Source organism: Bubalus bubalis, chromosome 11 (genome assembly GCF_019923935.1).
Source record: "Bubalus bubalis isolate 160015118507 breed Murrah chromosome 11, NDDB_SH_1, whole genome shotgun sequence".
NCBI lineage: Eukaryota > Metazoa > Chordata > Mammalia > Artiodactyla > Bovidae > Bubalus > Bubalus bubalis.
The window spans coordinates 16,661,995-16,683,727 of record NC_059167.1 but is presented as its reverse complement, the minus strand read 5'-3'; the positions used below and the strand labels follow the sequence as shown (position 1 = coordinate 16,683,727).

The window sequence follows — 21,733 nt, the reverse complement described above, 5'->3', positions numbered from 1 at the left end:
TCCAAGTTACCGCTTGGTGCCACCCCTGTAGTGTATTTTATTTGTGAACGAAGCAAAAGCCCAGTTGGCCTGCCAGTGCACCAGTCAACAGTGGAGAGGACTGATCTAACCACACAAACTAATTATTAGTCCCACACATAGATCAGCATCATCGACTGAATGGACATGCATTTGAGCAAACTCCGGGAGATAGGGAAGGACAGGGAAGCCTGGCATGCTACAGTCCATGGGGCTGCAGAGAGTCGGACACGACTGAGCGACCGAACAACCCATAGATCAGTTTGTTTTTCCAAAGTCTCAGATGAAGACGCATAGAGTAACATTCTCCCTGTTCAGTGTTTTCTTCCACATAACTGTCCAGACTTCAGTCTCAGGGAAACAACGTAAGCTGGTTTCACAGTACCCAGCTTTGATCTTTATGCTATAGAAAAGGTGTAGTTGACCTTTCTGTAGCTGAGAGTCATGTTTTTTCACAAGACTATCAAATTACCACTCATTTTCCATTGTACCTTCTTTCAGGGCCTTACTTTCTTTTTACTTGCTAACGTCAATGCTTTGAGGGAGAGAGTTGTCAGTGAAGGTGAAAATGGTCAGTGTCATGGGGATTTGCTCTGTCTTTCCTGCCATAACACCAGTCCTCTGATCCAGAAATACTTCCTGCACTGGGGCCATAAGGAGAATAGGACCTCACTGTCCTCCTGTTGAAGAGACCTGCTCGCTGGGCTCTGCTCGCTTGCTCCCATCTGTCTCAAGGCTTGTTGTTTCTTTCGCTCTGAGCATCTGCACTCCAAGAAGGCATGAACTTTTTCTTTCACTTCCTTTCTTCTGCGGGTGATGATCTGACATCACCCTGAGAAAGAAGCTGAAGGTCGCCGAATATAAACACTGTCACTCCTCGCTGGCTGAGGCAGAAAGGCAGAGGGTTGAGTGAGCACCCAGGGGTCTGGAGGAAGGGGACAGAAACCACGATGCCAAGGTCTTGGGCGCCACTTGTGTGCTTGAGGGCTCAGGGTCTCTGTGCCTTTATACACTGAAGGCACCGGGGAGGACACATTTCCTCTGGAGTCACCCTTAACCATCTGCCACTCTAGGAGGATGAAGGTAGGAGTCCAGTTGGCAATGGAAGTTGTCATGGGGAAGAAGGCCATTTGGGGTGGGCTGAGGGCTGGGCTGCTCACAGGAGTGTCCCTGGGCGGAAAAGACTAGGGGGCAAACTGTGTGAGCCACTGGGAAAGGGAAAGGGGCTCAGGTTGCTGCCCAAGGAAGGCAGGTCTCTCGCACTGAACCACCACCCTGGGTCTTAAGGACAGCTGAAGTGGCCAAGTGGGCTAGTGGGTCGGGGGGAGAAGCACCCAACAAACGCCTTGGTCCTCTGCCCATCCTTCTATAGAAAATGAAACAGGCTTGCGAGATATTTCCTCACTCAGTGCTGAAGTGTCCAAGGATGAAAATGTGTTGAAATCTCTCTCTCTCTTTCTCTCTCTCTCGGTTTGGGAAAAAAAAAAAAGAGCTAAGGATTGAGGAAGATGGTTCAACACAGGCTACGTCTGCTCTCCAAGGGGCTCTGGACTTGTCCCGCCGCAGCCTTCTCGGCTCTCCCGGCCAGAGCTCGTGTCTCGCGGTGGAAGCCGGGCGGCGGTGCGCGGGGGATGCTCTTACATAATCGCCCGGCCGCGTCCTGCTTCCTCGCGCGCGCTCCTGCACCGCGCGGGCTTGGAGAGCCTGGGGGGAGGGGGGGTACCGCGATGGAGCCGGGGCAGGCGCTGCGGGGCCGGGGCCGCCCCCGCGGGGGGAGATGAGCGTGAGGAGCTGCGGGAGGAGGGTTCGAGAGGCGGCGGGGGAGGTGAAGGTCAGTGGGTGTGAAGCGCCCGATGCACACCGCCCCCCCGCCCCCGGTCCTCCCCTGTCCCCTCCTTCCCTTCCTCTCCGTCCCCCTCTGACGTCTGGAGCTGGCAGCCCGGCCGGTTCCGCATTCCCGACCCCTCCCCGCCGCCCAGGGGCCGCTATATAGCCGGGGCTGATGCAACCCGTCCCGCCGCCCGCCACAGCCTGCGGGAGGGACGCTCGGCGGCCGCGACGGAGGTGGGGCGCTGCAGCGGCGGCGGCGGCGGCGGCGGCTGGGCTGGCGCCGCGGCGGCTCCCGGGCCGGGACGGGCCTGGGCACCGGGCGGAGCTCGGCGGCCGGGCGGCAGCGGCGCTGAGCGGGCACGGCGCCTGCAGCAGGGCCCTGGCCCCGGGGGCGCCGCCTCCGCCCGCGGCTTCTGCACGGTGGGTGCGAGGGCGCGCGCGCGCCGGGGGGCGCCGGGTGGGAGGGAGGGGTGGGGCGCGCCGGGCGCGGGCACCTGGGACGGCCGCACACCCCACACCCCCAGTGCGGGCGGAGCGCGCCGGAGCCCCCGGAACCCGAGCCCCGCGGGGAGGCTCCCGTAGCCTTGGGAGCCCGCGCGGCCCCGGAGAGGGGGCGCTCTGCAGCCCGGACCCGCTCCCGCTAAGCGCCCGCGAGCGGGTGGCTTTCTCTTTGGTTCCCGCCCTGGGACGGGAGGCTCCGTCCGCTCCCGGGACGGCCGAGGAGCTCTCTCTGCCTCCCTCCCGCGCGCTCCTCCCCCGTCCGTTTTGCAGGGAGGTGCTCTCGCGCGGCGGGGAAGGCGGGTGAGTGGGGAGAAGACGGCCCTGGGGTGGAAATGGAGGGTTGAAGGCCTGGGAGGTGCAAGGGTGCCGGTGGTGGAGGGATGACAGGGACCTGCTGGCAAGTCGTGCCCGCCCCTCCCCTTCGCAGGGAGGAAGCGCGGCTCCCTGAGGACCTGGAAGAGGGCGCTGACAAGGGCTGGGCTCTCCATGCAATGAAGAGGGTTTCCCTCAGGGCCATTGCTCGGGGATTCCCCCTCTCGGAGGGGGGTGTGGGGGGGTCTAAGGGCGGCCGGGTCCCCTTTGGGCTCCCCCAACTGCCAAGCCAGGTTACATAAGGAGTCAAGCCGGCTGCGCTAGGTAACCAGCCCCGCCTCTCCGGCCCAGCCCAGTTTAGACGGCTCTCTTCTGCCTCGCCCCTCAAAAGAGCCTGAAAGGTTAGGACTTAACACGGCCTGGACCCCTGATCCCGGGGTTGCACTCCCAAGTTTTGCCTGGGTCAGTGGTGGGGTCGGGGGTGGGACAGGGAGGCCCTCTGCTCTTCGGCAGGGAGGATGGGCTGTCCCGCGGCTGAAGATGGAAAGAACTCGACTGATCCCTTGGGTCAGCTGGGAGGGCAAGGTTGCTTGACCCTTGCCCACTGTGCCGCCCCCCACCGACTGGCATCTAGGACACTGGGCTGTGGCCTGACCGCACGTGCTCAGAGCAGCTGGGTTCAGGTCTTCTTCTCACAAGAGTTTGCAGACCCGTGTGTGTTCCCAGGTTTAAATCTCGGTGGACTGTCCTCAGGGTCTTGGTTTGGGGAACATGAGAGACTGGAGCTTGAAACTATGCTTGGGAGCCTGCTTATCCTTTAAGACCTTGCAGAAAACTGTGTTCACATGTCATCTGCCTTCCCCCAGGGTTTTTAAAAACACCTCCCATTGCTTTCATCTTCCCTGCCAATCTGGCTGCAGTTTGGATGGACGCCTTATCTTCCTTCACAGGTTTCTAGGGGAGAGTTTAGCCAGGTATCAGGTGTGAGCATGGCTCTGATTTTATATAAACCTGACGACCAGGGAAGAGAAGCACGATCTGTTCTCGTGCCTCGGGCTGGTTAAGATTTCTCCTTGTTTAAAACACGGAGAACTGATTTCTCAAAGACTCGTCTGTTCCCCTTCTACTCTGGCTTTGGTTCAGAGCTGTAGGTAGCCCTAGAATCTTCTTGAAGAGCTGGGTGCTGTGAGATTTGAAGGGCAGCTAGAAAGCATGGATTGGTTGAGATGGTCAAGAACCTGCCTGCAATGCAGGAGACCCAGGTTTGATCCCTGGGTCGGGAAGACCCCCTGGAGAAGGGAATGGCTACCCACTCCAGTATTCTTGCCTGGAGAATTCCATGGACAGAGGAGCCTGGAGGGTAGAGTCCATGGGGTTGCAAAGAGTCGGACACAATGGAGCAACTAACACTTTCACTTTCACTCAGAAGGCATGGATGTAGAGGCTTCTGACTTTTCTCCTGGGTTGGTTGCAGCCACCTCCAAGGAGATGTGTTGATAACTGGTGACAGTGTCCCCCAAGGAAGAACTTGGACAAGAATCTCTCCATTCACTTGCTGCCTAGCTTTTGCAGCCACCAGCATTTGTCGTTGCCTCTCCCACCTGTTTGCAGGATGTGTAGGCATCTTTTCCAACCTGCCAGACCCTTGGCAGAACCCTGAGACGGGCTAGGCTCTCCAGGCCTTGTTTGTTGTGGGGTTGCTGGTGTTGCAGTGGGGCTGTCTCTGACACAAGTGTCTCTGTTTCCAGTTCTGCTCTGGAAAGAAGGGGCCAGTGCAGACTCTAGGTTGGCCTGCTCTGTATTCATTCAGGCCCAGCTCAACTTCAGCAGTCAGAGCCAGGACTGAGGGCAAGCTACATTCTTTTCTGCTTTTCTGCTGCAGGATGCAGTTTGCTTTTTTTCCATGTGAATGAATTATGTTGGAAACCGAAATAGGAAGAGAAAACTAGAGTGTGTATGGGTATGTGTGTGTGCATACCTATATAGGCAGGGGGAAAGCAGCGGGCACATTATTTTTCCATTTTCCTTTAATTAAGGCTCTGTGGAGGTGTGTTTGAAAACAGAGGGTCTCCTATGCCTTTGAGGAGGGTGAGAACACTGTTTTGGCTGCGTCCCGGGCCATATGCAGCGTATGGTGGCCAATGAAACTGGGCCTGGCTCGTTCTGTTGCTTGTCTTGGCAGTAGGTTCCGTGGCTTGTATTACCAGCTCTGGAACTTACAGGCTGCCAAGCTCTGTATGCCTGTGTGTGTGCGCGCACACATACGTGTGTGTGTGTATGTGCGCGCTTGCTCTTGTGCATGTGTGTGGTTTGGCCTCTCGAAACTCAGCAGAGACAAATGCCTTAGCAACCCAGGGTTGGAATTTTCGGCCTGTGTTTCTTTACACTCATGGCTGGCTGTGGGAGGCCCGGCCAGAGCCCACCATTCTGGGTTTTTTTCCTCTCTTTTTTTTTAGTCTGTTTTCTTGCTCCTACCCATGGGATTCCATTTGTGGAGCTCAATTTCTAAAGCTTTAACTGGCCGATGGCATAATTTTTTAAAAAAGGGCCAAAGGATCGGTCACAGGCTGTGTGTGTGTCTGTGCTATGTATCATAATATGAACTCCTGGAGCCAGGAACAAGACAGGGTGAGCAGGGAAGAGAGTCTAGGAGGCCCAGAGACAGTTCCTTCTCAGCTGCTTCTCGCTGCTCAGAATAAGGATCCAGGCAGAAATGACTTACTGTGTATTTACTGAGCACCTACATTAGGCAGGAGAGAAAGCCTGTGCTTATAAGCAGGGCTTGTCTAAAGCATTTCCCTGGTCTCTGGGGAAGAACCTTTCTTGGGGATACATTCTAGTTTCTTTCATGGCTGGGTTGGCTACGCAGGGCTTACACTATGTCAGGGGCTTCTTCTGACACCTACCACCCCTCATTTTTTCTTATGAAGATCTGAGGAGTGACCCCTTCTAAGCAATGTAGGGGTACAGTGAGTTGAAAGACACAGCAGATACTGGCCCTCTTCTTCTGGAGGTGGGCATGGAAACCCAGCCGTGGGAGCACCCTGTTGCCAGTGATCGCTGTAGTTGTCCTGGCTGGCGAGATGGAGAAGCACTTAGGAGAAACCGAGGCAAAGGGCAGGTGCTGGGTCTCATTCTCATTTCCACACTTTTGTACCCAGCCCCGATCTGCCACCTGTTGTTTCTCTTCTGCAGTAACTGCCTGGATGCAGGATGGTCCTGCCCTCTTGAGGTTTTGAGTTGGAAAGGAGAAGAGCAGAGAATCCTCTGGGCCGGGCTGGGCGTGACGGTGGCGTGGATCCTCTTCTTGGCCATAGGATAGGGAGATTGGTGTTCGATGGGAACTGGGAACAATGCAGAAGGAACCTCGAGGGCTCACCCAGCACTAGTGTTGCTCCAGGAAGGAAGGCACTCAAAGCCACACTGACGTCATGCTCACAGGTGCTGTTCCAGGTGCTTTCCAAGCGTTAACTAATTAAATCTTCTTCTCAGCCTTACAGGGAAAGTAAGGTGACTAGTCCCACTGTGCAGCAGAGGACAGGGAGGCACAGAGAGGTTAGGGAACTTGCCCAAGGTCACACAGCTAGTAGGAGCAGAGCTAGGATTCATACTCAGATGATCTGGCTTTGGAGTTTCCACTTTTAACCTGCCTCACTCTCCTGCCTGCAGAGCTGAGCCAGCCGTCGGAGATGGTCTTCTGCTGCTTGCCCTTGTGCTCCGTCTCGGAGCTTTCTCCACCTTTTCCTCCTTGCCTCCTGGATCTCCTTGTCTTTTGGAAGCTGATTGGCCTGCATCATTTCAGATTCCAGGAGAAAGGTCATCTCAGATAACTCCTTAGCTCCAGGGACAGATTTGGTGTTTAATTCTCTAAGATTCATGATTGTTAGTGCTGTGCTCTGTGATATCTGGCCTGGCAACTTTCTGGCCTCTCTGCCCTCTACTTGCTGCCATGGACTTCTGCCCTCTACAGCTTCTTCCTGGGAATCTTCTGAGGCTCCAACTCCTAAGACCTCCAAGTCGCTCTTGTTGATTTCAATTACCAGCTGCTTGCTCTTAACTTCCAACCCCACTAGTGCTCCTGGGGTCTGATCCTATGAACTCCATTGCTCCTTGACCTGCTCTCACTCACCTCCACTTTCTGCACCAAGCCTTGGGCCAGTGGCACTCATTTGCACCCCTATTTCTGGCTCCCGATGCCTGCCCAGGCCAGCTATTTGCTTAGAAGGGAGCTAACCCCCAGGGATTTTAGAGCTGTCCTTAAACTTTTGTTTTTATGGGCAGAAAGTTCATGAGGCAGATCCTAACCTTTTCTTAACCTGTCTTTTTGGGAAAAAAAAAAATCTGTCTTTGCCATTTTAGATCGAGATGCCCATTATTGGGCACTTTCTAATAAGACTAGCCTTTCAGAAGTTGGGACTGTTGTTTATAGATACTCCCATTAAAAAAATATAATAATATCTTACAGGTTTACATACAGTAAACAAGGGAAGAAAATAAGAGGGAAAAACTTATCTCTACACTTCCTTCTTTTGGCTGGAATGACTCTTCATCTTAATGTCTCACATTAGGGCCCATTTTTGGAACTTGACGTGTTTTGTGGTTTTTCTTCTACTTGTATTAGGCAGTACCCCCAGACCATGTGCCTACAAGTCCCTGAGGAAGTCAGGATAGAGACATATCAGATCTTTTCTTTAGGTTCTTTTCCCCTTGGATCTACCTGGTCCCTGTTTCTTTCAAGCTGGCTTTTAGGGAGCTGCATCAGACCATCCCAAATCTTAGGCTCAACAACAGCGTAGGATCCACTGTGACCTCCAGAATGTTTTCTGTCTCATTTATGCCTTGCTTGTCTGTCTCATCTTGGATCTACACAGTACCCAGTTTTTCTCCACTGGCTAGTTTCCAGGTCGTTCCTGGTCAGTGTCCCAAATTGCCAAAGTCTTTTTGATTCTAGGCCTGTCTTTTGAGGCACAAGAGCTATTTGCCAATATGGGTCTTCTGCCAGCATATAGAGTTTGCTCTTTCTTTATGCAACCCAGTTACTAATGAGACATGGAGGATGTCCTCCATGTCATGGAAGGCATGGAGGATCTTTATGTTCCATATGGACCCCTGGGCCCAAAGGGCAACACTCAGTTCTTCCCTTAAATCTCCTGCTGTTTAGTTCTCCTTTTCCCACTAAATTGTTTATGGAACAACCAGTCTGGGAGATGATTTCACCTCTTGTCATCTTCCGTCTGTCTTCCTTGAAGTGGGTCAATTCCTCCTGACTGTTGTGGGTTCCCTGCCACCCCTCTCCCCTTCCCACACACACCTTCTAGTCGATCCCTAAATCACTGCAAGTTTTCAAATCGCCCAAGTTGCCTTTCAGCCAGGCCTTGTCAGCTAGCTCTTTCCAGTTAATGGGGATCCAATTATTAGAGGCAGCTGCTCCAGCTCCTCCATCTCTGCACCCCCCCCACGCCACCCCTGGAGCCATGTAGGATGACTTCTTGCTGGTGGATGTCAGCTGTTGTGGTTGTCTTCTTGGAATGGCATGTGTTAAGGACTTTGTGGTTTGTATCTGAGCATTTAGGGGCGCCCTTGAGGGGAAGGGCAGGAGAGGGAGATTTTTTTTTCCCACTTTTGCAAAGGAAAGCCTGGTGCCTAATCCCCCTGAGTGAGGCTTGTCCTTGGGGTGTGTTTACAGAGGAGCAGGAATGGGAAGAATTCATGGGGCTGCTGCTCCCAGGGGGTGCTCCCTCTGGCAGGGGTGGGGTTCTCACGGTAGCAGAGAATTCATTATACTTTGGGATCATTTGTTAGTGTCTCATTTATACCATCTGTATGAAAATAAACAGAAGCTGCAAGCCGAGCCTATCGTTCCCGGAACACAGAGGCGTCTGGCTTCCATCTCCTGAGATGGCTTAGGCGAGGAAACATCCAGAAGCCTCTGGCGGATTTTTCTTGGGGGCTACTGTGGGAGCGCATGGTCTGGAGGTGGATGACAAGCGTCTAAACCTCCAGAGACAGATCCTCACCCGACTCACTGAATTTGGCTCCCCCATGAACGTATCCCTCGTTCATTCATTCAGTCAAGTTTTTGTGGATTATCCTTTCTGTGCCATAAATGATGCAGGCATGGGGTCCCATGGGGCAACAACAGGCATGCCTGTTGCTTACCTTCCACTGGCTAAGTGGCCACATGGCACATTTTGCCACATGCGTGGGTCCTTACACTCCAGGGAGGTTCTGGGACTTCGGGCCAAGGAGAGGACCTTGCACTCTATTTTGCTTTGCTCCACACCTGAGGCGTGGTGCCTTCCTCCCCTGTTAGGGGTTGGTGTTCAGTTGAAGTGCCAGGTATAGAACATTGTCAAGTTTCCCAGCTCCTGTCCACTGTGACCTGCTCAGTTAAACATCCTTCCTGGGATTGCTGACTCTTTGTAGCATCAGTTCAGGTCTAGAAGGGGTGCTGGGGGTGGGGGTGGGCTGTTGTAGGGTTTTTTTTTCTTTTCTGAGAAGAAGATATGAGTTTGCTTTGTCAGTTTGGCTCAGGTAGCCTGAAATTGGGCTTCCCAGGCGGTGCTAGTGATAAAGAACCGGCCTGCCAGTGCAGGAGACATCAGAGCCGTGGGTTCAATCCCTGGGTCGGGAAGATCCTAGGTATGGTTTCCCCAGACAGGAGTGAGTCCTTATACTGGCCCTTTCTTATTCCCTGCAGGAGTCCCCAGAAGACATGTGACTCACCCACTGTGCCCTGGAGCAGCCTCTGGCCTGGCAGCCTGTTGCCCACTCTGCACTGCAGGCCTGGCTCCAGAGGGTGGAAAGTGAAAGTGTTAGTTGCTCAGTCATGTCTGACTCTCTGTGACCCTATGGACTGTAGCTTGCCAGGGTCCTCTGTCCACGGGGTTCTCCAGACAAGATTTCTGAAGTGGGCTGCCATTCCCTTCTCCAGGGGATCTTCCTGACCCAGGGATGGAACCTGGGTCTCGCACATTGCAGGTAGATTCTTTATCATCTGAGCCACCAGGGAAGCCCCAGAGGGCGGAGGAAGTGACTTTATCACCAAACCTGGATTCCAGTCCAGCTCAGGCCTAGAGAGGGTCATAGCACATTGACCAACCACATATAAGTGGTCCCAGGGACTGTTTCTTCTATGTCTGGACTTCTGCCTAGCCTGTCATGTAGTTCTTCAGGGAACTTCTTGAACCTGGATCTCCATGGAAAGCAGAGTAGAGGGTCCTCTATGCAAGAGAATGATCCTCCATTGTGGACTGATGTCTGAAAATCCACCATTAGAAGGTCATTTCTTCCGCACTAACATTTCTTGGACCACCAGAAGGGAAATAAAAAGGGTGGGGTGAGAAAGCTTTGGTTCTAAAATCCAGGGCCCAGGAGTCCAGCTCTGTCCCTCTATAGCCGTGTGATGGTGGGCAAGTCATTGAACCTCTGAGCTTGTTTCCTCCTGTACAAAATGAGGATGTGGTTTAGATGAGCACAGGGCCTCCTCCAGCTCTAAGACTATAACTTGATGTGAATGAGCCTGAGATCCTTTTCTGAGAATGGCCCAGGGGACACTGGGTGCTGAGGAAGGGGAGAAAGGATGTGGGGTGGGGAATGGGGGGTGCTGAGTGGCCAAGTGTGGGAGGCAGAGCAGGTAGAGCACAGAGGAAAGAGCCTGGGGCCCGAGTGTAAGGTGGGGTGCGAGGTGGGGCGCTGTGTGCAGAAGACTTCATGGCAGATGCGGCTGGTGCTGAGGATGAGATGGCAGGTCTGCTGTCTGCTCACAAGTGCCTTTCTTTCAAGAAAGTTGATGTCCAGAGGAAGTGTTGGTGGTCTCAGGGTGCAAATCACCAACATGTTTTTCCCCCCAAAGTGCAGAACCAATTGAGAAAGAAACACAGGGTTGGATACGGAACCAAATTTCACCTTTAGAAGTGAAATGGAGATGGAGAAGGTGACCTGGGCTCATGACCCGAATGGCCTCACTAATATGCTGCTCTCCTTGAAATCTAGACGTGAGAGCCTGAGACCCAGACAGCATGGCCACAGGAGTAACTGCCCAGCAGAGGCGTGAGGTCTGATGGACATCCCGTCTTCCCTGTCTCGCTAAATACACCCCTCTCCGTGGTAGAGAGATGGGCCAGAGTTTCTCCCCCAGGATTTCCAAGACAGATGAAGTGTTGATTTGATAGCCCTGTGCAGAGATGCATGAAGAGGTGGGGGGGTGGGCAGAGAAATTATTTTCTTTATAGGACTAGAATCCAGAAGCATTTTTGTACTAAAATACCACTTACAAGGCTGCCTAGAAGCCAAGAATGTGTACAACTGATCTCCATACTATTCTCAGTGCCTCTCAGCTCATAGTAGGTAGTTGACAATTGGATGGATGGGTGGATGGTTGAATGGATGGATAGGAGCCCCGTAAGTGACCGTAAAGTCTGGCGTTACTGGCAGACAAGGTCTCTTCGCTGCCATCTGTGCAGCGAAGTGATGGTTTCTTATCCATGAGCTTCCCCCAGTGAAAGGAAGGAAGAAATAAGAATTCCCTGGGTGCTGACCTGTCTAATTTATGTCTTTCTTTCATGCCTGAATCTGTCTTCCTTTGCACACCTTCTGAGTCTGGAGGAGCTAGAATATGTGCTTGCTTTGAGAGTGAAGAGCCCGTGGAGGACTTTTCTTGTCCTGGGCTCCACGGGGAAAGCACATGCTAATTAATTCCATCTCCTTTGCCTCAGTCGCTTCCTCATAGATGCCAGGTGCAAGAACTCTCACACGCACACACACTGTTAACTTCAATTTGCTTCATCTCGTATTCAGGGTGTCTTAACAAGTAGGCAGAATGGGATGTGTGATTGGAGGGGAGGCACCATGCCAGCCTCAAAATAGCTCCCTCTTAAACATGTGCAAAGGTGCTCGATGTGCCTCCATTCTGATCCATTCCCTTTGGAGGCAGCGAGCTGCAGTCTAAATCCAGCTCTACCAGTTTTAAAGTGTTCAGTCTGGAGTGAGTTCTCTTTCTAAGCTTTCCTTCTTCCTCCATGTCCTGGGCTCTGATCTAGCCTTTTGGGGCTGGTGGAAGGATGACCGCAGTGCTTAGCTCAGAGCAAATACTGAATCCATGTGGCCTGTGATTGGGTTAAGCATTGCCTAGGTGCCAGTGATAACCTTGGTGTGAATTGATTGATCAAGTTTCTCTCGATAACAGAATGGATGTAAGGGCAGGAAGAGCAACTTGGGGTGGAGAAGGGGTTTAGGGGGACACTGGTGAAAGAAAGGGTGGGGTCCCGGCAAGACTTGGGACTTAAGCCCCTCATGGAAGCTCTCACCCGGCTGACCGTGCCTGTCCTGCTCTTCTGTCCACTCCAGGCTGGACTGCCACTCCTCCTGCTATGATGCCTGGGCAGATCCCAGACCCTTCCGTGACTGCGGGCTCTCTGCCAGGGCTTGGCCCCCTGACTGGACTCCCCAGTTCGGCTCTGACTGCAGAGGAGCTGAAATACGCCGACATCCGCAACATCGGGGCCATGATTGCCCCTTTGCACTTCCTGGAGGTGAAACTGGGCAAGAGGCCCCAGCCTGTGAAGAGTGAGGTGAGTGAGCCTTGTTCCCCCAGGCAGGATCTTGGGGAGGGTAAGATGCCTGGGTTAGCATCCCAAAGTGAAAGTGAAAGTTGCTCAGTTATGTCTGACTCTTTGTGATCCCCATGGACCACAGTTCATGGAATTCTCCAAGCCAGGATACTGGAGTGGGTAGCCGTTCCCTTCTCCAGGGGATCTTCCCAACTCAGGAACTGAACCTGGGTCTCCTGCATTGCAGGTGGATTCTTTACCAACTGAACTAGCATCCCAGGTCTAGCCCTAAACTTGCCAGGTGACCTAAGCTTTGCTGTTTAATGTGGGGTCTGAGGACCAATAGCATCCATGTCACCCTGGGGTTGTTAGAAATGCAGAATCTCAGGCCCTACCCCAGATCTTCTGAATCAGGACCTGTATTTTTAACAAACTGCCCCCCTACTCCCCAACACACACCAGGATATTCATGGCCACATTAACATTTGAGAAGCACTGGGCTAGGTCAGGATGCTAAACCTGTCTCTGGTTCTTCAAGGGGCACAGGAAGAGTGATTAATCATGAAAGTATTGAATAATACCATCTGACCATCACTCTGGAGTGTTGAGGGGGGCGGTGGTCAGCGGAGGCAATGGAAATGTACACATGCTTTGAAAAGTATATACGGCAAAGCCAATATTGGGTTAGTTAAAAAAAATTGTTATCATTGGTCACATCATTGTCTTTATTGCTCTTGGCTCCAGGTTGGAGCTGAAAGCAGGAACTTGGAGGAGGGCGTGGGCTCCCTTCCCAAAGCACTGCCAGAGCCGGGCCTGGCCTCAGTTGCCCAGCGTCACCCGTTTTAGCTGATATTTGCAGAGGACCCACCGTGCAGCCTGCCTTCCTCAGGTCCCTTGCAGCTGCAGCTCTCATGAGCCTTCCTTGTGGAACAGCAGCATTTCCCTGGGGACTAGTGAGAAGCAGAAGTCCCCCAGGGTGGGTGATCATCAATGCTGGGCACGCCCTGGGTCACTGCCCCAGGGCTGGCAATTTGTCCAAAGGCCTGCCCTTGTGAGGTCCCTGTCAGGGCCATGTTTTCAGAGGCCAGACTGAGTAGCTGCCCACCTGGAAGGGAGAAGGAGCTGGTGCTGGGAGCCATGCTAAACATACTAAAGTCACTTCTGTCGTGTCCAACTCTTTGGTGATGCTGTGGACTGTAGCCCACCAGGCTCCTCTGTCCATGGGATTCTCCAGGCAAGAATATTGGAGTGGGTTGCCATTTCCTTCTCCAGGGGATCTTCCTGACCCAGGGATTGAATCTATGAATCTACATCTCTTGTGTCTCCTGCGTTGATAGGTGGGTTCTTTACCACTAGCGCCACCTGGGAAGCTGGAGAGGTGTCAGACAGCAGGGTCGGGTGGGGGAGCTGAGTCTCAGATGCTGGGCTACTCTCGGGGAGGGAGCATTCAGAAACGTGCTCCGGGATGGGGGCTCATCCTGTAGGATGGAGCTCACAGGGCTGGACCTCCCAGAGAGGGGGACTCTAGGTGGAGAAAGGTATCCAGGTACTGGTGGGGGTTGGGGGGGGGCAGTTGGGTATTTCATGGTGCTTCTGCTGTGCCCTCTGCCCTTTGTCTCCCCCAAAAGCACCATAAAACTGCACAGAAGATCTGCTGGGAGCTCAGCTGGCGGGGGTGGCATGCTGGCCATTGGCGGGGCTGGCCATGGCTCTCAGGTGTGTTTGGTTTGGCCTGCACAGTGTTTTAAAAGAAGCTGGAGCCAACCTTTCACTTGAAAACTTGGATTTTAACCTTTGATTACAAAATGGGGCGATCTGGCCACAGCCGGCCCTGTGCTGGCGTGGCCATAGCTCCCTGAAGGGACCCTCTTCACTTTCCTCTCTCTCGTCTCCCACGGGCCCCTGAGCCTCTCTGTTAACTCTCGATGATTTCGCTTCCCCTTGTTGGCTTGACTTTCACTGCTGCCTGCAGCTCTCATCTACCCTGGGCTACGTGGCCCCTGCTGTAGACTTTTGTACTGGAGACACCTGGGTTAGGTGCCCTGTAGCGGCTCCCTAGAGACTGTTGATGACAAGATAAGAGTGGATAGTAATGATACTCTTCTAAATTGACTTCATCCGTGTGCTGTGGAATACACCTCCCAGCTTACTCGGTGCTCTCTGCATTCTTCGTGCAAAGACTTGTCTTGGGTTTTTTTTTGCTATTTCACTTCCCCAGGCCCAGAACTTGAAAGTATCCATTTCTGGGTCATTCCACAGTATTTAAAACCATTTAAAACCAGTAGCTGAGCAGGGGGCACTGAGGCTGTTGGGGTTGATGAAGAGCCAGGTGCCTTGGTCTCTGGGATCTGCCCTGGGGAGGGGGGGCAGGGGCTGAGTTACCACCTCTTCCCTCCACAAAAGGTGCCAGAGGAGCTTTCTTTTTTGGAAAATGCCTTTATTTGGATTGCATATTTTTACATTTCACAGCCTCCCCCAATTGGTGGCATATGCCCTCTACCTGACAGTGACGTGCTGTCCTCACAGGCACCCACAATACGCACCATCCAGGCTGTGAAAATAACAAGCCTTTTTTTAGGGTGTATTTGCATGTCCTCTCCCCCGCTGTCAGACTGCTGTGCTGCGGAGGCGATGAGGCCAGATGGAGGAGCACAGAGGCGCTGGTGTGGAATAAGGTCAGCCCTGCACTGGGAGCCGACCTGCAAGGCGCTAAGTCAGACCCAAGGTGGGTGGGGGGTCCCTTCTGAGAGCAACTGAAAAATAAAGGGGGTTGAGAGAGAACCTTGCCACTGGGAACCTTACATCCTGAAGAGTCATTTGCATATGGCACACTGCCTTTGGGGAATTTTCACAGTAGCACTTGGACTTGTAAAAGTTTCTTGAATAACCGTAAAATACGAATTTACATCTATGGAGCGTTTAATACGTAGCAGGCCTATTGCTAACGGCTTAACACGTATGATCTCTTTTGTTCCTTACCTGGTCCTGGTGATCCGATTCTCCTCCAGTTTAAAGAAGAGGAATATGGGACCTCCCTGGCAGTCCAGTGGTTAGGACTCCATGCTTCCGCTGCAGAGGGTCAGGGTTCAATCCCTAGTCGGGGAACTAAGATCCCTCAGCCCAAGAGCTGTGGACAAAAGAAATTTTTTTTTTTTAATTTAAAAATAAAAAAATAAGAGGTAGTTGAGATCCAGGGAGGAGGAAGTCAAGTCACGCAGGGTTGCACAGCTGGAGGATGGCAGAGCTGGGAGCTGCACGGGGAAGACACCGCTGCTGTAACTGGCGGGGTGCATCTGGCACAATGCTGGGCATGCTCCGCGAAGTATCTCACCGAACCCTCTTGAGAACCCTCTAAGTCATTATTATTACTGTTGTTATTGTTATGCCCACAGTATGGATGCTGTCAACAAGTCTTGGGGACATCCAAGGTCGCACAGCTGGGAAACAGGCCTAGGCAGTCTGGCTTTTCAGCCAAAGCTTTAACCTCATGCTCTGCTGCCCTTTGTGCTCACTGCCTGCCTTCCAGGATTCTAATCAGTGCTCTAGCAGGCTGGGGAGGCAGATGAACCTGGTCCCAGAATGTTCCATCATTTTGATGACGTGGCCCGATTAGCGCTGAGCCCGGCAGTTCTGCAGCCGTCTCATCTCTCAGGCCCCCAGAGAGTGGACAGGCCAAGCCGCTGTGCAGGCAGCTCCATCCCAGCCGGCTCTTGGGCTGTCCGCCTTGTGGAGGCCAACAGCCTCTTGGGCCATGTCCAAATACACAAAGCAGTTGCGTAAGAGAAAATCGGAGGAATTAAGTTAAAGGACAGGTTTTGTAATGATAAAGTGCTTCGTGCTGATGTTGTTATTATTATATGGTTGACACATCATGTGTAACTATTTTCATGCCAGCTGCTTTCCTGCAGTCCGTTTGTCCAGCAGATACTTGCTAAGCACCCACTGTGTGCCAACCACTGGGCCAGACACTGGATATTGAACCGTAAGCCAAGTAGACAAAACCCACCTTCTCTTGGACTATGTATTTGGAGTGGGGCATCTGAGAATAAGCAAATTCACATACAATATAAAAGGCCAGGTAGTGGTCAGTGTCATGAAGACAAATTCAGTAGACCAAGTGGATGGCCATTGGCCAGATTGCGTGTTGGCTAGGGCATGTGGGCATGTTATATTGTGACTTATGGCAGTTTTAGAGCTGATGCTTCTGTCTTGCCTCTTTGTTCTTCTTTCCTTTCCAATACTCCTTTTCAAGGCAGCTTTGCTCCCTGGCTTTCTCCAGAGCTTTCCTTCCTTCTTCCATTTTTTTTGTTCTGTAGCCTCTTAAAGCTGGACTCCTCCACCAAGCACTCTCTATTGTCCTGGAGGTCTCGGCCTGTCCCAGCTGGGTCATCTCTGAGTGGGCTACTTTGATTGTGGTGGCCACACCCTGCCTCTGGGCCTGGAATACATTTCCAGTAGTGGGGAAGGGAGACTAGAAGCCCTGTCCTTGCAACCGCCCCCCCCCCCCCCACCCCCGCTAAGCACTGCTCTAACAGCCTGCTGGATAGAACCCCTCACCCTCTGTGCCACTCTGGGGTGCTCTAGTAGGGACTCAAGTTCGTGGGAGGTTAGCCTGGATGACCTTTTAAGAAAGAGATTGCAAACTGTCATTCCATGGGCAGGAGTCAGCCTACAGATGAATCTTGTTTGGCCTTCACCATGTGGGTTTTTTTCTTCCTTTCTTTTTTTTTTTTTAATTGAAAGAGTTGCTATATTTAAAAGTGAGGAAATGTGGACTTTTTGGCTTCTTTAAAAAACCCAGAATATGTGGCCCCTCTAGGCCCACAGCCTTATATGCACCAGGAAGCTGGAACTGAGTAGCAGACATTCACTGTGTTGGCATGTGGGCCTCAGTTCTCTGCAGTCCCCACTGCCCCCTATTGCCTTCTACCCAGCCCATTTCACACCCTGTCACCAGCCTGCTTTTGAGCCTGTGTCCTGTGTTTAGGTTCCAAGGACGGGGACTACATCTTTCATTCCTTCCTTTTTGTTTCCACCAGACGGTGGACAGTGCTTGGCCTATGAAAGTGTTAGTCGCTCAGTCCTGTCCAACTAGTTGTGACCCCATGGACTATAGCCTGCCAGGCTCCTCTGTCCATGGAATTCTCCAGGCAAGAATGCTGGAGTGGGTAGCATTCCCTTCTCCAGGGGATCTTCCCAACCTAGGGATTGAACTTGGGTCTCCTGCGTCACTGCAGGCAGATTCTTTACCGTCTGAGCCACAAGGGAAGCCCGTCTGGTCTATGGATTGTATGTTAAGACATGCTTGGTGGTTTGAACATTAATTAGCTGTATCGACTCGGCAAGTCACCTAAACTTTCCATCCCTTAGTTTCTATATCTCCCAGTTCTCACTTCCAGGCATTTGTCCATTTTTTTTTTCTGTTTGTGAGCATAAGGGACTTCAGGCTACAGGCAAGAGGACACAGTGAAAATCAAACCAGCCATTCCCAAACTTGGTTGATCATCAAAACCACTTGGAAAGCTTCTTACGAATCCAGATTCCCAGACGCAACCTTAGGCCCAGGTACTCAGAATCTCTGAGGGTCCAGGGAATCTGTGTGTTTAGAGGGCCCAGGGAGTACTTGGCTACATTTGGGAACCTGACTTTCTGTTTGTACTTCTTGTACTCTTCTGATTCCCCAGGAATCAATGTCATTCCATCATGGTTTGCCTTTCCAGCAAAATCCATGTGGTGACTAGATCCTTATCCTCACCATCCTGAAAGCAGGAGAGGAGACTTACCTGTTTGTGGATTTCACATTGGTCACTTCCCAACTTCTCTAGGGGACCCTCGAGAACATTTAGAAGGTTTCCCCCTTTGGAAGAAGTGGGACTTTGAATCAGTGAACTATTGTGTAATCTTGGAAGGTGTGCTCACTCTTAAGAGTTTGCTCACCAAAAAGACCAAAATGTTCATCCATGTTTAGCCTGAGCAAAAAATTGCCCCAAACCAGCTGATGTGCTGGGTAAATGTTGGCCTAAGCATGCTTGTGTTTTTAGTGATTTAAAACATAAAGGCAGCCCACTGACATTTTTTCGCAAGCCTTGCATAATTGGTTTTTAATTTGTGGCTCTTTGGAATAGTGTTGGCCTTATTCCCTCTGACTCAGATGCTTTTTCTGTCTCGTACTTGCTTGGCAGAGAGATCCAATCTGTCCCTTCTTGGAATAGAATCTCCCAACTCATCTTTGAAATCCTAAGTTTCCACTTTAGTTCCGTCACTCTTTGTTAGCACATTTTCCAAAGCTGTTAGCTTCCCCCACCCCACTTTAATCATTGAATTTGAGGGCGAATGATAGCTAAAGATAGCCGTGCATGTGTTTAACTTTGACCCCTGTGGTATTTACTCTTATTTCATACCGTAACCTGAGCATTCACAAGGTTCCAAACTTTTTTTTTTTTAAACTTTAAACTTTTAATTTACTATTGGGGTATAGCCAATTAATAATGTTGTGGTAGTTTCAGGTGAGTGGCGAAGGGACTCAGCCATATATCTATATATCCGTTCTCCTGCGGATCCCCTTCCCCTCCAGGCTGGCACATAACTTTGAGCAGAGTTCCATGTGCTTGTTGGTTATCCATTTTGAATATAGCTTCCCAAACTCCCTAACTATCCCTTTCCCCCAGCAACCATAAGTTCATTTTCTAAGTCTTTGGGTCTCTTTCTGTTTTGTAAGTTCATTTGTATCATTTCTTTTTAGATTCCATATGTAAGGGATGTCATATGATGCTTCTCCTTCTCTGTCTGACTTACTTCACTCAGTATGACACTCTGAAAGTCCATCCACATTGCTGCAAATGGTGTTATTTCATTCTTTTCAATGGCTGGGTAGTACTCCATTGTATATATGTACCACATCTTTATCCATTCATCTGTCGATGGACATTTAGGTTGCTTCCCTATCTTGGCTATTGTAAACAGTGCTGCAGTGAACGTTGGGGTGCATGTATCCTTTCGGATCGTGTTTTTCTCTGAATATATGCCGGGAGTGGGATTGCAGGGTCATGTGGTAGCTCTATTTTTAGTTTTTTAAGGCACCTCCATACTGTTCTCCATAGTGAAAGTGAAAGTGACTCAGTTGTGTCCGACTCTTTGCGACCCCATGGACTATATACAGTCTATGGAATTCTCCAGGCCAGAATGCTGGAGTGGGTAGCCTTTCCCTTCTCCAGAGCTTCTTCCCAACCCAGGGATCAAACCCAGGTCTCTTGCATTGCAGGCAGATTCTTTACCAGCTGAACCACAAAACGAACTCAAATGGCTTACAGACAAATATATGTATGTGAAAATCTCTTAGTCGCATCTGACTCTTAGTGACCCCATGGACTGTAGCCTCCCAGGCTCCTCCGTTCATGGGATTTTCCAGGCAAAAATCCTGGAGTGGGGCGCCATTGCCTCCTCCAGTTCTCCATAGTGGCTGTAGCAGTTTCATTCTGACTAGCTGTCTAGTAGTCTTCCCTTCTCTTCACACCCTTTCCAGCATTTGTGGTTTGTGCATTTTTTGATGATAGCCATTCTGATTGGTGTGAGGTGATATCTCATTGCAGTTTTGATTCCTAACTTCTTTTTTAACGTCAAAAGAATGTTATCCTAGCGCCAGGCCCCTTGGAGAGGTGGTGGTGGGGACATGGCTGGATCTGTATGTTCTTAGCAGAAATCAGACATTTCCGAAAAGTTCAAGGAGTCCCATGCTGCCTTCTTAGATCTCTGCCTTGAGATGGGGATAATAATAGCTCCTACCTGCTAGTGTTGCTGTATAATTAAGTGAACTAATGCAGGTAAAGAAGGGCTTCACATGATGCCTGGCACTTAAGAAGATACACAACAAATGTAAGACATGACTGCAATGACTTTTCAAATGAGTCAATCAGATGGTTTTATCATTGATTCAAAAATTGATTCTTGGGCTTTCATTTGCTTGTGGTATTTTATCCTTGGAGGTGGTGAGTGGCCTGAGTGAGTGGAGGTGTCCAGGTGTCAGGGGAGTGGGGCAGCAACCTGGCTGCCTAAGCAAACGGGCTGCTTCTTGGGCCTAGAAAGAGCTTTGGGCTTGGGTTCAAGCTTCTGGCTTCAGAAATGGCTCCATCGCCTACTCCCTGGACAACTTTGGACAAGTCAGCTGATCTTTTTGAGTGTAGTTTCCTTGTCTGCAAAAGGAGGAAACTAAAACTCTTGAAATTTCGTGGTGAACTTAAAGTGAGGTACTGTGTGTAAAGATAGCCTGACTATAGTCATCGCACCCTTACATCACCTTTACTAGGGACTGAGTCCACTTGCAGTGAATCACACTAGAGTTTCTGACAGCAGGGGTCTTTTCAATGTGTTGTATCTATGACCACGGTGTCAGAGATGCAAGCTGACCTTCTTGTTTCTGGTTGTTTATGTTTAAACATAGCCAGAGTTTTAGTTACCATCACAAACTGTGAATGAAAAGGCCCTTCAACCCTCAGGTTTCCACTAAGTTGCCCTGAGTGACCTCTTATCTCATTTCCTGTGGTGTTAAGGGCATTGCTAGTTTCCCAAGAATCCTCCGTATTTTTAGCAGCTCTGTCAACGCTGGTCATCTTACATTGGTGTCCCCAGACCCGCTGGCAATATAGACTCAGAGTTGGGAAACTGAGTCCCCTCACAGGTCCTCCTCTGGCTGAACAATTCTGCAAGTGTATAAGTGAAAGTGTTAGTTGCTCAGTCGTTTCTGACTCTTTGTGACCCCCTGGACTGTAGCCAGCCAGGCTCCTCTGTCCATGGAATTCTCCAGACAAGATTTCTGAAGTGGGCTGCCATTCCCTTCTCCAGGGGATCTTCCTGACCCAGGGGTGGAATCTGGTTCTCCTGCATTGTGAGCAGGTTCTTTACCACCTGAGCTGCCAGGGAAGCCAACTCTGAAGCCAGCCAGATCTCTTTCCCCTCTGCTGCTGCTGCTGCTAAGTCGCTTCAGTTGTGTCTGACCCTGTGCGATCCCACACACGGCAGCCCACCAGGCTCCCCTGTCCCTGGGATTCTCCAGGCAAGAACACTGGAGTGGGTTGCCATGTCCTTCTCCAATACAGGAAAGTGAAAAGTGAAAGTGAAGTTGCTCAGTTGTATCTGACTCTTAGCGACCCCATGGACCCCAGCCTACCAGGCTCCTCCATCCATGGGATTTTCCAGGCAAGAGTACTGGAGTGGGGTGCCATTGCCTTCTCCAATCTACTGTGCCCCAAAGATACAAGACAACTTCAGGAGAGCTTGAGCTCAGAGACCTAGAAGGACATTGAGCAGATTCGGGCTGGCTGCAGAGATACTTGGAATGAGGTTGGTGGGCTAGAACCTGTGTGCATGCTGGCCTCTGTGGGGCTCACTAGCTGTGCTCTGCTGTTTGACTGCAGTGTCCCGCTTTACTAAGCACTGTGCACGTGCATGTCCTGGGTGACAGCTTCTTCTGTGGCTTGCCTCCATGCCGCTGCTCCCTGTCTCTCCCCCGAACCAACCCCAATACA

At 51.3% G+C, this 21,733-nt stretch overlaps 1 protein-coding gene across 3 annotated transcripts in view; it reads left to right on the top strand.

Annotated features, from left to right (window-relative positions):
* The first annotated feature begins 914 nt into the window (after positions 1 to 914).
* The window catches only part of JDP2 (Jun dimerization protein 2), a 45,647-nt gene continuing 24,828 nt past the window's right edge, over positions 915 to 21,733 (top strand). Inside the window, exons 1-2 of one of the 3 annotated variants that reach the window (XM_006053897.4) lie at positions 915 to 1,101; positions 12,010 to 12,233. In XM_006053897.4, the coding sequence (XP_006053959.1) occupies positions 12,033 to 12,233 (201 nt within the window). In that variant the 5' untranslated portion in view covers positions 915 to 1,101; positions 12,010 to 12,032. Of the gene's footprint in view, positions 1,102 to 2,115; positions 2,269 to 9,622; positions 9,643 to 12,009; positions 12,234 to 21,733 lie in introns of those variants that run through there. The other 2 variants (XM_025295180.3, XM_025295181.3) reach the window with 2 other exon arrangements.